At 36.8% G+C, this 16,171-nt stretch overlaps 1 protein-coding gene across 2 annotated transcripts; it reads right to left on the bottom strand.

Annotated features, from left to right (window-relative positions):
• Positions 1-2,987: 2,987 nt before the first annotated feature.
• Positions 2,988-15,140, bottom strand: LOC142611654 (uncharacterized). 2 transcript variants are annotated; one of them, XM_075783749.1, is made up of 10 exons: positions 14,743-15,140; positions 14,596-14,640; positions 14,224-14,280; positions 8,251-8,320; positions 7,705-7,746; positions 7,473-7,546; positions 6,008-6,078; positions 5,750-5,835; positions 5,549-5,658; positions 2,988-3,353 (listed from the first exon to the last, which is right to left on the bottom strand). In XM_075783749.1, the coding sequence occupies exons 1-10, from the start codon at positions 14,875-14,877 to the stop codon at positions 3,291-3,293; spliced, it is 753 nt and encodes a 250-aa protein (XP_075639864.1). In that variant the 5' UTR covers positions 14,878-15,140; the 3' UTR covers positions 2,988-3,290. The 2 variants fall into 2 exon arrangements, with proteins under 2 accessions (XP_075639864.1, XP_075639865.1); XM_075783750.1 differs by lacking the exon at positions 14,224-14,280 and having other exon boundaries at positions 14,743-15,022.
• Positions 15,141-16,171: the final 1,031 nt, after the last annotated feature.

The raw sequence follows: 16,171 nt of genomic DNA on the forward strand, positions 1-16,171 counted from the left end.
AACGATAATTGACCATTTCTCGTTTTCTAAGTACTTATCACCCTACACCAGTGTTGCCTTACGTCCGCAAAAGAAAATTAGAACAGATAAAAGGCAGTGAATAGTGGATGTGAAACTTTAATAGTATTTCAACTTTCAAAAGAGAAAAAGGGGGCACATATAGACGTAGAAGCCAATATATAGAAGTAATTATGTAAACGCCAACAGAAGTGATTATGCATATACTTAAATTAACATCATTGTTTAAGTGATTATGTATACTTAAACATCATTGTTTTCCTTCTTCTGTTTTTTAATGAGCAAGGAACATCATTGTTTCTTACATTTCTATATGTTTACTTGTTTTAGAGCTGTCAGCTTTTTGAGTTAACTGTATGTGAGCTTCAAAGAATTTGACTCTGATACACATGCCATACATGCATAAAGAATAAAATTTGAGTTAATGTCATGTGTGTGAGTGTGAGTACTCTTTTTTTTTTTTTTGGGGGGGGGGGGGGGGTTGGGGGGTTGTTTTGTACTTCCAAGAAATTAATTTGGAATAAGCAACATCCGTTACATCATGACCCAATAACTCTACAAGGTAGTTAAGGTCCTTAAGGACTCCCCAAATGCTAGTCTTTGCTTTCATTAGTATTATTTAAATTTTTTGAATGCCATAAAATACATATCGTCTTCCTTTTTTTCCCTCTTTTATATTACAAATTTTTTTTTTTTGAAATTAAACAAACAAAATTCTTTTTAAAAATATAAAATTATTATCAAGTACAATGCAACTCGATTCTCCAAAAAAAAAAGTGTAATCCAATATAGTGCTTATCTATATAACTCATGCATTGTTCGTAACTTGTGTACATAAGTAGGGGTGGAACTATAGGGGGCCATCCCCCCCAAAAATTTTCTTAAATCCTTTATATTACCTATATAACTATTAAACATTTTTAAAGACATAAGCTATAAAAAAAATAGGAGTTGGCTCTCCCAAGCAAAAAAATCTAATTTTAACCCTATATATAAAGACTTATTGGTTAAAGAGTTGTGGGAAAATGACCGATCATAAAAAGAACACATCCTACTTTCTTTTTATTTGTTGGATTGGAGTAAGCATTCTACAATTGGTCATTGAGGAAAGTGCTAGAAGAGGTGTTGTTGCATCACCAAATAGAACCATTATTGACATACACATGATGAGTTATAAATACCTTTCACACTATTCATATAAGTAACTAAAAATGAAGAAAAAAAGAAGAAGAAGAAGGAAGATTCAATTAATTAGGTGTTGTATCTTAAATTATCAAATTAAATTGAATAATGTGATTTGTGGGTCAATTAATAAACTTCCTTAAGTATAGTTACAACCTCTAAAACAATAGTATAAATTCATTGAAGAAGTAAGAAATATATAAGATAGTAAAGATACAACTCATTCAAGACCTCTCACTAAAAGTTTGACCTCAAAGTAAAAAACAATATTATAGGTGGAGGGGTGGGGGGGTAAAGGCACGCCAAGCACGAGTTTTATCTATCCTTTTTAAAGGCTATACATCGCGAAGCACAAGTTAATGGGGGAGTGAGAAAAGTGGCAGTGGTGGTGGGGGATGGCCTCAGCGTGGGCCGACAATGAAATGGAGGGCCCTACAAGGCGGCGTGGAAATAGAGAATTACAGATTGGGCCCACTTTATGAGGCCCCTGTTGGGTTGTCAATGATTTGGTACGGTCACCCTCACCACCACCCCCCCCCCCCCCTCATTTTGGATTTTTAAATTTTCAAAGGAGAATATTCGGCGGCGGCACTTTTTGTCACGCAAATCTCGGTTTTTTTTTTTTAATTTTAATTTTTAGAGTATTAACCACGGGTCCCATCATGCGGCTCCGACATGGCTCTTGCTTTTAATTACCCATTTTAGGAAAATCTTGATACCATTTTTATAAAAAGCAAAAAAAAAAATTTATTAAAATAATTCTTAAACCAATACAGATATTTGTTAACTTTTCCTTTAAAATGCTTAAAATGTCATTTCTTATTAGAACTTTCTCACCATTGGCGCCAGAATTTTTTTTTTTTTCTTTTTTTATGGGCCTACAAGCTAAAAGAAAGGCTAGAGATGTTATCATTTTCTAAGTTCTAGAGCTACTAGAATGCAGCTTTGAGAAAGGATAAAGTTTGAGCACTATATTTCAGAGACATTTGTTAAGCTTAGCTCAACCCATGAAGCCCAATCTTAGTGACTTATCATATGATCCCAACTAGAACCGAGCTTGACCTGAACCAAGGCTTTGCCAATATATTACAATGGGAAGCCTGAATAAAGCTGAGGTAAAGTTGAGATGATTAAAGAGCCAGTTAAGTACATGGATAAAAAGCCTACATTAGAAAAGGGGAGGAGGAGGCTGAAAAGTTAGAGCACGAGGAACCTAGCCAGCTTTCTCAGTTGGATCCCACGAAATAAAGGTTACATATCTGGCCTAACATTTTATTTGATATTTAGGTATGCAGAAGTGGGTCATACCACAATCAAATCTAGTCTTGGGATGGACATGTCCTACAATACAAATGAGGAAATGGACCAGAATTTTAAGTAAGACCCAACTAGTTTAAAGAACCCAGGGCATAGAAATGCATCCAAACATCAGCCCAAAGCACAGTTTTTCGTCAATGATTAGTTTTCTTAATAATGGGAAAAATACAATTAACACCCTTAAGGTTTGTACTAATGCCAGCCACATCCAAAACTTTTCAAAACTAACCAACTTGGTCCCTAGTTACTGTGAGAAAAATGAGTAATAGTTTAGAAACCAAGTTGAGTTTAGGGATCAAGTTGGTTAGTTTAGAAAAGTCTTGAAGGTGATTAAAATTAGCCCAAATTTCAAGTGTGTTAACTGCATTTTACACTTCTTATTTTTATCTATTTCGTTCTCTCTAGTCTGAAAATTTAAATGGATGAATTATTGAATAGCGTTATTAAAAATCATTGAAGAAGACAGTGTCTTGATAAACGTATCTTCTATCGTCCTTCAAATATGTTCTTATACAATCAAACTGCTGCCACAACTAAGCAGCCAATGAAGATGGTTCAATGAGGATAACAAATTCATCAAACCATTACATGGGAAAAATATCATATAACAAGAAAAACTGAACTATATAATTTGTTACATTCTTTACTTGTTTTTATAAGTAACAAATTATGTTCTTTACATCTCAATTCTCAAGGCTAGTTAAGACTTAAGAATACGACTGAAATGAATAATTGAAACTGTCAGGTATACGTCAAACAGCAATTTGAATGAACTATTTACCCTTTACATACTCAAGGAGGTGCCGATCAAGCTCAAAATATCGAGAAAGAAGTCTCTGCAACAGATGTTACCCAGGAACAAATTATTAGTATTTCATGTCACCTCAACAACAAGCATAATTAAATCATAGTGGCTCATTCGTGAAATCACAATGATAGTTTTAAGTCAATTTTAAGTCGCATGATAGTTTCAGTGTCAAATAACATTATGGCTCATTCATGAAATCACAATGCGGTCCAAATATATTAGATCCATATTCTAGCAATAATTTAATGGTAAGTAAAAAAAATTCATATTAGAGCAAGAATTGCCAGTTAAAGCAGCCATCCATTCATACAAAGAACATAAAAGGATCATCAGAAGATCTGTCATATTTCATTCAATCATTCCAATAGCCTATTGTTGCACTCTCTCCAAATAGTCCACGTAATGCACAGAGGTATTGCATTCCAAATATCACCATTACAGTATTTTAGCAAACCTCCCCTTCCAACATGCTAGCAAATCAACCACTCTATTAGGCATAACCCACTGCTCTGCAAACAAACACAACACTGGAGACCATATATGCCTTGCATATCACAATGTAGCAGTAAATTATCAACAGTTTCTCCAGCCTTCTTACACATACAACACCATTCCACAACGATTTATTTCCTTCTTCTATGTAAGTTATCTAATCTAAGAATTTTCCCCAAAGCAGTGTCCATAAAGTCTATCCCACTGCCTATACCGCTATATGTCTTAATGAATTCCTTGCCCCTGACCTTAAAACATTTCCCCCTCTTCCATAGATAACAAGCCAAAACGTTGACTTCAAACAAATTTGATTCAATATAAAAGAAGCTTGATCCATCCATAGTGAATTGTAGACAATAGATTTTTATTATAGGTGAAGTTACTGGGGATTGAACCCCAAATGTTGAACCACCATAAAGGTGGACATGCCACTAGGCCATTGGTGAATTGTAGACAATAGTGTGAAAGATTGTAAAGATTTGATGAACTGACTTGAGCTGAAAGACTCCCCCTACACAAAAGGGATCTCCAAAGATTGCCTTCAGACAACAGCAGTGGAGATCTGTTGGAGTGGCTGGTGGGTAATCAGAAACTCTTTTTCGTTCATGCTCTCATGCTAGGGGTGTCAGAGACCTTACTCCCTACCTAAAATACTAAAAAGTAGGAATGATCAAAGACCTAGCCCACCCGGCTGATCAGAAGGCAGACATGCAGGTCCTTTGTTTTAATCGGTCGGCAACAGGTCATGCAATTAAAAAAAAGTGTATTCAGACAGATGTTAGGTTTACTGAAGTCCACCTGAGGAAACTCCCCCTGACTGAATTTAATATACATATACTTGCAACATGACTTGATTTTTATTGGATGCATGTAATCTCATCCTCACACATGGAGGATTCTAATTGGCCAAATTCAACCTCTTCTTTTACATTTTCACTCAATGGATCTGTCTCTCTCTCTTGAAAGCTCAAGGCTTTCCTTATTTTCACAAACTCATCACCATTGGACCTCTATCACCTGCGCTAAAGTCACCTTTCGTCGAATAATCATCGTTTGAGCAAAAGTCACCTTACCTTCAAATTGCCTTGCCAACCTTATTTTATCGGTTGAGTCAAGGGAAGATGGTGGTCCTTGAGTTTAGGTTCTCAGTTGTCGTTTACATCCCCATCGGCTGTCACCATGGGGATGGGGATCTAATTTATAAGAATTTGTGAACATGCTTATTCATTTATTACTATGGGTCCAAGGACCCTTCACCTGACATGATCATATTGAGTGATGAGTTTATATGAAACCCAACCCAAACTGACCTGTGATCACCCCTACTAAAAAATTATGTTTCCCAGAGAAACAAGCTTAAGACAAGGATTTCACTCCCTTATGGTGTCTTTTTCAATTGGTAAGTTACACACCTAGTCGATCTTGAACTCATGACGTCACCCTTATGGACAAGGAGTAAGTTTTACAACAACAACCAAGTCTTAGTACCAAAAATTTGTGGGTCAGCTATGAGGAGTAAGCCCTGATATATTGAAAAAAAAAAATTATAGAAACCTGTACCAAATAATAGATTGAAATTGACAACAAACTGTAAGAAGCCAGGAGTTGACAATCCCACAACCTGGTTTTTGGTGAGAGGGTGGGGAGAGGGGGGAAGGGGGGGGGAATGGAAGGATGGGGTGGTTTCAATTGACAAGAATTAAATTAACCAAAACAAGTGAAAGAATAAACCTTAGTTATGGGAGGATGAGAAGATTTCGCTTCAAAATCCAACTGTGGAATACGTGCAACCTCAGCTGCATTCTCAAATAAGATATATGTAGGAAGTTGACCCATGCTCCCTGCAAGTACCATACAAATAACTAAAAATACATGTATAATATTGAAACTGAAATGTAAACTTGAACAGTTTCCAAACTAATGATATATTACCACCAAGATATATTCCAAATTTTTCAGCTGCATTTGGGAAGAGTCCAAGGTCAACTATTCCAAAAGATAAATTTTTGTTTGAATATCTGCCACAGGAATGCATAGGCACACATTAAAATTGGTAATAACAGCTTATATTGATTACTGCAATAAAGGCAACACTATTGTTTTACAACTCACAAGTTGCTGGGAAATAATCTTTTCTTATTGTTTTGTTCTTTTTATCAAGTTCAAGATCCATGTAAGGCAAAAACGTACGTAATTGAGAGCTCAGGAAAGCACCGACTTGTGCATATGCTAGCAGGTGAACACGATGCACGAAATTCTACCTGCCAAAGTAAATTCTTTAATCATTCAAAATATTTTTAAAAATGTAAATAAAAAATGAGTCATTCAATCTCAAAACGAATATATACTATGAGTATTACTTGTGAGGTTAACTGTTAATGAGCATTGGTACATTTTTATACCCTATATAATTTTGGGCCTTAATATTAGCATAATATATTTGGAGTCAAGGGAATCCATGGAAAATGGAGTTTTATGAGGGAATGAAAAACATGAGGGGTAGGCCCATGCAGGAACCTAAGCCACCCAACCTATCATCTCTTTAAATTGAGGAATGAACCAATGATATTGAACATATATGTCGTCTTACAAAAATAATAACCATGAAACAATGTGCATCACTATTTGGCCGATGAAAACAACAGAAGAATCTATCTTTTACAAATTTGTCTCATAAATTTACTACATATAACATGTCTACATACATGTACACACACATATACGGAAGGATGCTTATATACAAGTGCTGAAAATGAATTAAAGTATTTTTATTGGTAAGATACACACACCAAGGGGACAAACCCACAACCTTACCCTCCACCCATTCTTATGGAAAAAGAAAGTGTCATTTTGAGCTAGAACTTACTGATGAAGACAAATAACTCCAGGGTTGCTTGAAAATTGAAAAGAAGGTACTGTCAGTCTGTCACCCCATGGTAATAGCAAGCACATCATAACTAAAAAGCACTAGCAAGGAAGCATCTCATGCCCCGGGACAGTACCTCAAATGACCAAGTGAGGGCCAACTGGACATTTGCCTAGCACTGCACACCTAAGGAAACCCCACAAAAAGACTGTGAAGAAAAGGGCTTGCTGGTAACGGAATAGGTATGTCCATAGCTGGCATAGTGGCAAGCCTCATCTGATGAGAACAGAACAAAGCTAAAATTATCCTCCTCACCCCCCCCCCCCCCACCAAACCAAAAAAGGGTCTCTTTCCTTAGTCGGTTTATATTATGGGGGCGAATTTGTATTTTGAACTCCTCTTCAATTTCGTTTTTTATCACACCTTAGACCTTACTTGGGATTTTAATCTCCTAACTAAGGTCTTATAGCCTATATTTTGCATACAATTATTGGGCAGTTTTCCTATATAAGGTAGATGTTGGAAAAGAAATGAATTCAAAATCCTGTCTCCCTATTAATTGACATAAAAGGATGATTTCTTCTAACGTTTTAATTTCATGAATCGGTGAACAACCATATTAGTTCTTAGCTGATAAGAGAAATCATTCACAAAGAGTTGGAATCACTCCAAATGAAGATGCCAACTTTTTTTTTAAAGTTACAAGTGCTGCCCATTTAGCAGGATGAAAACATAGTTGAAATTGTTAAACATTATGAATTCTGAAAAAAAAAAGTATTTAGAACCAACCAGCCAGAATCTTGATATGTTTCCCTCTGTCAGCAAGGTTTCCAACTGCAACGGTGTTAGTTTACTTGAAGTACCTAAAGAATTGATTAAAAAGAAAAAACAATATTAGAGGTTTATTGGATTGTAAAGCCAAGCATTCATGAATTTATCAAGTGCATCTTATCAACAAGAAGTTTGCCCCAGAGTAATAATAATAATAATAACAAATGAAAAATCTATATTCCTTTGTTACCTAGTCCTTGGTAGGCAGGCTGCTGGGTTAGAATATATATTGCTGCAAAAAGAACACCACAGATAAGCATTTTGATCAAAATGATCAAACCTATTAATATCCAAGAAAATTTGACTCATCAAACAGCTTATGTTCAGCTATGTTTTTTCATTACAATTAAATGAAGAAACTCTTTTTTATTGGTTAGACATGCACCTGGAAGGTATTGAACTCATGACCTCACCCTCCACTTTACTCTTTCAAGGGGAGGATGTGCCATTTGAGCTAGAACTCATTGACAATTAGATGAATATACTACAATATCATATTGTTTTCAAAGGCATACTATCAATCGAAAGAAGATTCATATCATAAGAAAAAAAAAAAAAAAAAAAAACACGGGAGAGACTACTATCATAATAAATTCAAATAACTTTTACAAACTTAGGTAAGACTATGGGGCCAAACCTTACATTTAAATAAAACAAAGCAAACCCGGCAATTAGTATGTCAACAAATTTTCTCCAATTAATGTGCAAAAGCAAAAGACGTGAAAAAGGTACCTACCAAAAAATGCCCCCAAATACCAAAGAGCCAGGTGGTAATCAATAACCAAAGCAAGGGCGACAAGAAAAACCTGAAAGAAAATGCAACTGAGATTACAAATAAGAAACAAGAAGTACGACATTGAAAATATACTTAAAAAACTATACATTCCTCCTGCAGAAGCATGCATTTGGTACAAATACAAGTTTAAGTATTCACATCTGATCCAAGATTTCGATAACTAACAGTCATGCTTTCATATATTATAAGTGTTAAAAGTAATGCTACATCAAGTGCTTGTCTTCAGCAGCAACAAGTATGCAAGTATGAAACTAGCACTAAACGACAGGGGGAGTTGCAGGGCAGTGTGCATCAGGGAGCAGCACAGCATGCATCACAGGAGCAGGAAAGCCTGCAATTGAGTGCAGTACATAAGGCATCTCAGCATCAGAAGCAAAACAGAGATGCAAGCCTAAGTGATGAAGACTTAGAAGATTTGTTGGAGTCCATTCCTTATCATGATCAGATCATACACTCTATACAAGGAATGATGCCAAGTGGACTAGTGATTACAAGTGGATGTACACGTGTCATAGCTAGGTAGTGCTTAGCTGTAGTGATTAGCTGTAACAACTTTCTCCATAGACGGAGAGGTGGTTATTCTGTTTTGTGCATAACTGTGTATATAAGGATAGGTAGAGTGATTTTTGTATTCATTCATACATTGTATGCATTTTTCAATCAATGAAAAGTTAGTTTCTATTTAGAGAGAGTGTTTTTACACGGTATCAGAGCCCAATTATTCTCTCTAGAATCTTCTCTCTCCTTCAATTTCTTCTCAGCTTCGAGGTCCTTCAATGGCGTCCTCGAAAACTGATGTTCCCTCAAATTCACACAACACACAATCCACGCATGCAAATGCAAACTCCAATGGTGATTCTAATGTGCCTAATCTGTATTTTCTCAATTCCAATGAGAATCCAGGAAACACACTTGTCACTCAGCCACTGCTTGGAATGCACAATTATCAGTCTTGGTCCAAAGCAATGGTCCTTGCTCTCACTGCCAAGAAGAAAATTGGCTTCATTAATGGCAAGATTCAAAAGCCAGATGTTGATTCACCTCTGTATGAGGATTGGGAAAGCTGCAATACAATGGTTCTTTCATGGTTGATCAACTCCATGCATGTTGATGTCTCTAGCAGCATCATGTATTGCAAAACAGCGAGAAAGATGTGGCTGGAGTTGCAGCATGTGTTTTCAAGGTAATGGCCCTAAGGTGTATGATTTACAGAGGGAAATTTCTCACATGTCTCAGAACCACATGTCAGTCACTGAGTATTACACAAAGTTCAAATGATTGTGGGATCAATTGTTGAATTTTGAGCCTCTTCCTAAATGTTCTTGTGGAGCAATGAAAATCTTGAATGCTTTGCATGAAAAGGCCTATGTCATGTGGTTTTTGATGGGCTTGAACGAGAATTATGAGACTCTAATAAGTCAAATTCTCATGTTAGAGCCATCTCCTTGGTGCTTCAAGAAGAATCTCACAAGCATATTGGTCATGGAGCTGCTGGATCTTCTCAGTCAAATACTATGGCTATGTACACCAATTCCAAAGGAAACTCCAATTCTAATTGGAACAAAGGATGGTAAGAAGGAGGGGCCTTTTTGCACACATTGCAACATGCAAGGGCATACAATTGATAAATGCTATAAATTGCATGGGTACCCTCCTAGTTACAAGCCTAAAGGGAAGTCTGGTGCAATTCAAGCCTCATGTAATTCTGTCAATAGAGCAGACAAAGACATGGTTGCCACAAATCAATGTCCTATTTCCAAGACACAATGTGAGCAACTTCTAGCCTTTCTCAACTCTTGAAGCACTAATTCAGGAGCTGGTTTTGGGGATGCATCTCATGCTGCAAGTGTAAGTTCTTCTTGCATGTATACTGGTGTGGAAGGGCTGACTGGTATGGTATCTGATGCGGTGGGTACTTCTGCTTCACCCAATTTTAATACCAATGCTGCTTTAATGTCAGGTACAAACCCTCATATACCTTTTCTTCCTAGTCTAAAGCATTCATTTTTCTCAGCCAATATTTTAGATAGGAATGCTTTTAATAGGTCAGATTGGGTGATTGACACAAGTGCCACAGACCACATGGTGCATTCTTTATCATGTTTTACTACCATTGTAGCTACTGTAAACACCTTTGTTAATTTTCCTAATGGTGAAACAGCCTTAGTCACACATGTAGGAACTGTTAGGATTTCAGAAAACCTCATTCTTACTAATGTATTGTGTGTTCCATCATTCAGTTTTAATCTTCTTTCTGTTAGTCAATTGTCTAAAACAACTCTTTGTTGTCTAATTTTCTTTGGCAACGTGTGTTTCATTCAGGATCTTGCTCATTGGAGCACAATTGGTCTGGGTAGGGAGGTCAAAGGCCTTTATCTACTGCAAGCAAGTGTATCAACCTCATCTACTTGTTTTTCTTCAGCTGGTTTTGTTAATTCTGTTGTAAATACTGTTGTTCAGCCAGAAATTTGACATTCTAGATTAGGGCATTTGTCAAATGCCAAGTTGGCCTTGATAAGGAACACTAATGTACATATTGACAATGCTAATAAAGTGTTCAATTGTGAAATTTGTTCATTGGCCAGGCAGAAAAGGCTGCCCTTTGCTATAAGTAATCATATTTCAAATGCATGTTTTGATTTGATTCATTGTGATTTGTGGGGTCCCTTTTCTGTTCCTACTGTTGCTGGCTGCAAGTTCTTTTTAACCATTGTGGATGATTGCTCAAGGTGTACTTGGGTCTATTTGCTCAAGCATAAGTCTCAAACACAATCCACTTTAGAGCAATTTTGCACTATGGTTGAAACACAGTTTTCTAAGAAGATTAAAACCATTAGAACAGATAATGGTACTGAATTCATTGTGTCTGATTTTTTTTGCTAAAAAAGGCATACTACATCAGCTTAGTTGTGTTCAAACCCCTCAACAAAATGCCATTTTTGAAACGAAACACCAACATATTTTAAATGTGGCAAGGGCTCTCAAATTTCAGTCTAATATTCCTTTGAAATCTTGGAGGCATTGCATCTTGACTGCTATTTACTTGATCAACAGAACCCCTTCTTCAATTTTGTCAAATAAAATTCCTTTTGAGGTGTTTTTTGGTTTCAAGCCAACTTATGATCATTTGAGAGTGTTTGGGTGTCTTTGTTATGCCTCTACTCTTTCAAACAATAGATCTAAATGTGCTCCTAGAGCTAGGAAATGCATTTTCTTAGGCTATCCCTTTGGTGTTAAGGGTTATAATGTTTTGGATTTGAACACTAATACTGTTCTCACTTCTAGTGATGTGATTTTCCATGAAAATGCTTTTCCTTTTTCTGTTCAAGCTACTGATTTTACAGATCCTTTTATTCTTGGGGTTGATACTACTGCTGAAGGTGATTTGGGTACTTTTGTTACTCCTGTTAGTATACCTGATGTACCACTTGATTCTTCAGAATCTTTTCCCATATCTGATCATCCTTGTCTTCCTGAACCTATTTCAGAACCTTCTACTCGTGATGTTTTGTCTAATGATTCCATTTCCTTGCCAGAATCTGTTCCTATTGTTGTTACTAACCCCCTTGCAAATCCACCACCAATCAGAAAGTCTACTAGAGTTCATAAAACTCCAGTGTATTTGCAAGATTATACTTGTACTACAGAACTTGTATCACCAAGCACATCTACCACTTCTCATCCTTCAGGCTCACCTTATGACATTTCAACTTGCTTGACATATTCCCATTTGGATCCTGCATACAAGTCCTACTTAATGACTGTTAGTGGGGGTCCTTCAACTCCTAAATATTTCTCTCAGGCTGTTCTTGATCCTTTGTGGAGAGAGGCTATGGACAAAGAGATTCAAGCCCTAGAAGCCACTAAGACTTGGGTTTTAACTCCCTTACCTCCTGGTAAGAAACCTATTGGATGCAAATGGGCGTATAGGATCAAATTGCATGCAGATGGTAGTGTGGACAGATATAAGGCTAGGCTAGTTGATAAAGGTTATACACAAAGAGAGGATCTTGATTTCTTAGAGACTTTTTCTCCTATTGCCAAAACAGTTTCAGTGAGAGTTCTTATTGCCTTAGCTTCAGCAAAAGGATGGCCATTACATCAACTTGACATCAATAATGCCTTTCTACATGGTGATATTGATGAAGAAGTTTATATGGCCTTGCCACCTGGTTATCACAATAAGGGGGAGTCCAATTCTTATTATGTTGCAACAAGTCCTATGGTATGCAAGCTAGTTAAGTCTCTTTATGGTCTCAAGCAAGCTTCTAGGCAATGGAATGCCAAGCTGTCCTCCACAATCTTAGCTCTTGGTTTTGTCCAATCACAGGCAAATCACTCTTTATTTGTTCGCTCTAATGGTTCTCAATTCACTGCATTGTTGATCTATGCAGATGACATGGTCATCACAGGCAATGATTTAGCTTGTGTTGACAGGTTGAAGAAGGTGTTAGATCAGAAGTTTGGAATCAAGGATCTTGGTTCACTCAAATATTTTCTAGGACTTGAGATTGCTAGGAGCCCTAAAGGGATTAGTATTAATCAAATGAAGTATGCTCTTGATGTTCTTAAGGAAGCTGGTATGATTGGTTGCAAACCAGCTAGAACACCAACGGAGCAGCAACTAAAGTTGTCCAAAGGTGATGGAGAGTTGCTTAAAGATGCTAGGCAATTCAGAAGATTAATTGGGAAGTTAATGTATTTAACTTTGAGCAGACCAGATATAACCTATGCAGTGCATAGGCTTAGCCAATTTTTGGCACAACCAAGGGTTCCACATATGAGAGCAGCCACCAGGATCCTTCAAGACCTTAAAGGCACACCTGGTCAAGGAGTATTTTTCCCTGTAGAGTCTGATTTGCAGCTGAAAACCTTCTGTGATGCAAATTGGGCAGGCTGCCCTGACACCAGGAAATCCCTAACTGGTTATTGTGTCTTTTTAGGTGATGCTCTAATCTCTTGAAGGTCAAAAAAATAAGATGGGGTGTCAAGATCCTCTGCTGAAGCAGAGTATAGGACTATGGCCACAACTACTTGTGAAATTACTTGGTATTGTATTTGTTGAGGGATTTACACATACCACATGATAACCAGCCTTGATGTACTGTGACAACCAGGCAGCATTACATATCTCAGCAAATCCAGTTTTTCATGAAAGGTCAAAACACATTGAAGCTGACTGCCATAGAGTGAGGAATAAGATCTTGGATGGTACACTTAAAACTATCTATGTATCCACATGAAATCAGTTAGCAGATATGTTTACAAAGGCACTTGGAGCTGAAAGTTTTATGAGGTTATTGTCAAAACTGGGAGTGATTGATATTTTAAGTCATAAGATTCAGTTTCCAGATTATGCCAAGGATAAAGGAGAAGCAAGAGCTTTGCTCTTGAGGGGGAGTGTTAAAAGTAATGCAACATCAAGTGCTTGTCTTCTGCAGTAACAAGTATGCAAGTATGAAACTAGCACTAAATGACAGGGGGAGTTGCAGGGTAGTGTGCATCAGGGAGCAGCTCAGCACGCATCACAGGAGCAGGAAAGCCTGCAATTGAGTGCAGTACATAAGACATAGAAGATTTGCTGGAGTCCATTCCTTATCATGATCAGACCATACACTCTATAAAAGGAATGATGCCAAGTGGACTAGTGATTACAAGTGGATGTACACGTGTCATAGCTAGGTAGTGCTTAGCTGTAGTGATTAGCTGCAACAACTTTCTCCATAGAATCCGGAGAGGTAGTTATTCTGTTTTGTGCATAACTGGGTATATAAGGATAGGTAGAGTGATTTTTGTATTCATTCATTCATTGTATTCATTTTTCAATCAATGAAAAGTCAGTTTCTATTTAGAGAGAGTGTTTTTACAATAAGAACCAAACGAAACCAGGAAATGGCAGTAAGAGATGAACACCTTTGCAAAAAACAGCATGTCAGCAATAAAGGCCTCCCAAGTTTCTTGTCTAATTAACTGTTGCAAACACGAAAAAATCTAAGAATTAACAACCGCGCAGAACCAATACAATCAAAAAGTGGACTATAACAAAAGATACGTGAAATTTCCACAATGCGCATGTCAAACAACACATAAAACCTTTCCTATAATCCTACTAGCCACTTCATAACAAAAGATACATGAATATTTTTAAGGCTTTCACAACAAAAATACAGAATAATTTGTACACAGAATTTCTATAGAGAAAGCTCCAATTTTGTGCATTCTTTATAATTTGTACAAAAATGTGAATTACATTACGCAGAGTAAAAAAAATATAAAAAATAATACCTTCAAAAGAGCCAACACAGAAAATGCCAGAACCGCTTGAATTTCCTGTACAGTGAGAAATGAAGAAATTAACAAAATCCAAAGCACAAGTAAATTATCATCATGAAAAAAAAAAATTGGAGAGAGAAAGAGAGAGAGAGAGAGTACTCGATGAAGGAGATGATGAGTTAGGTGAGGAGAGAGAAGGGAGGTGGTGGAGGTGCGGAGGATGAAGTAGGAGAAGAAGGTGAGGAAATGGGAGAGATAATAGGGCTCTGACGCCATTTGGTTCAGCCATTCCATCGGATTTTTACACTATCGTATGCTTGTTATCCACTCTTCTCTTATCTCTCTGTGTTTGATAGATCTTCTTTGGCTTTGTTTGAGTTTAGCTTTTTTGTTAGGGTTTCAATGACGCGAGAAGTTGCAGTATTTTTCTTTCTGAAATTGATTTGGTAGTGTTTGAATCTCGAGATTCTGTATAGTTCGATCGTTCTCACTTCTCTTCAGACTCTCTCTCTCTCTCTCTGCTGTTTACTTACAGCGTCTTCTATTTCGGAATTTCCAACCGAAACATAACCGGAAAGCAGGGTTGTAAGCCGAGCCGAGCCGACCCAAACCAAATAGTATTAAAATTGTAGACTTAATCATCTGATAGCATTCTTATCGAGCATTTTAAAAATTTTAGTATTTAACCTCTTAAAATTTATATTTATACTATATAATACACTACTTTACAATACAATTTATATTAAAAAAAAAAATTTTACAATTTTATTTAAATATTATTTCTTTATTATTTTTCAATAATTTTTTATTTTTTCTCTCTCTCCTCTCTCTCTCTTTCTCACAGCACCGCCGGCACCACACTACCAACCACCCTCCAAAAACCCACCACTAACAAAAAAAGAAAAAGAAAATCACAGCAAAAAGAAACCTTCACATCCACGTTCACCCACAACCACCACATCCACTCACCACTACCAACCATAGCAGAAAAAAGAAAAAAAAAATCTCCACCGGTGAGAGCGAATCAGAACCCACAACCACCACATCCACTCACCACTACCAACCATAGCAAAAAAAAAAAACCCTCCACCGGTGAGAGCGAATCGGAACTCACAACTTGCAAATTGGAACATAAAGGAGAAATCATAAAAATAGATCTGACCCGGTGAGGGCAAATCGGAGGCATTAGTGACCTGGCGACGTTGCGGCCAAAGAGTAGAGATCGAGTGATTAAGAGTAGAGAGATCGGCGATGTTGCAGACGAAGAGTAGAGAGATCAAATGACTAAGAGCAAAGAGATTGGCGACGAGCAGAAATCGGCAACGAGCACAAATTATGAACCACGAAGAGAGAAGAGAGCAAAGAAATGGTGAAACAGGAAGAAACATAATAAAATGGTGAAGACAAAGAAGAAAAGATGGTGGGCTCCACTGAATAAAAAAATAATTAAAGTTTTACAATTTGGTGAATAGTGTCATCTCATCAATTGAAAAAATTATACCATTTGAAAGGTTTGATGGAGCAAGCTTTTGGGTTAAAAATGCTAAAAAAATAAAATTTTTAGCATTTGAAAGGTTTGATAATAATG

Source organism: Castanea sativa, chromosome 10 (assembly GCF_040712315.1).
Source record: "Castanea sativa cultivar Marrone di Chiusa Pesio chromosome 10, ASM4071231v1".
In the NCBI taxonomy this organism is placed as follows: domain Eukaryota; kingdom Viridiplantae; phylum Streptophyta; class Magnoliopsida; order Fagales; family Fagaceae; genus Castanea; species Castanea sativa.

Excerpts from the sequence above, each read along its gene's own strand:
- LOC142611654 (XM_075783749.1), bottom strand. The coding sequence starts at position 14,877 with ATGGAATGGCTGAACCAAATGGCGTCAGAGCCCTATTATCTCTCCCAT. Across the intron at positions 8,321-14,223 it reads ACATGCTGTTTTTTGCAAAG|GTTTTTCTTGTCGCCCTTGC; the intron begins GTGTTCATCTCT and ends ATTTTCTTTCAG. Across the intron at positions 5,836-6,007 it reads TTTCCTGAGCTCTCAATTAC|ATATTCAAACAAAAATTTAT; the intron begins GTACGTTTTTGC and ends TTCCTGTGGCAG.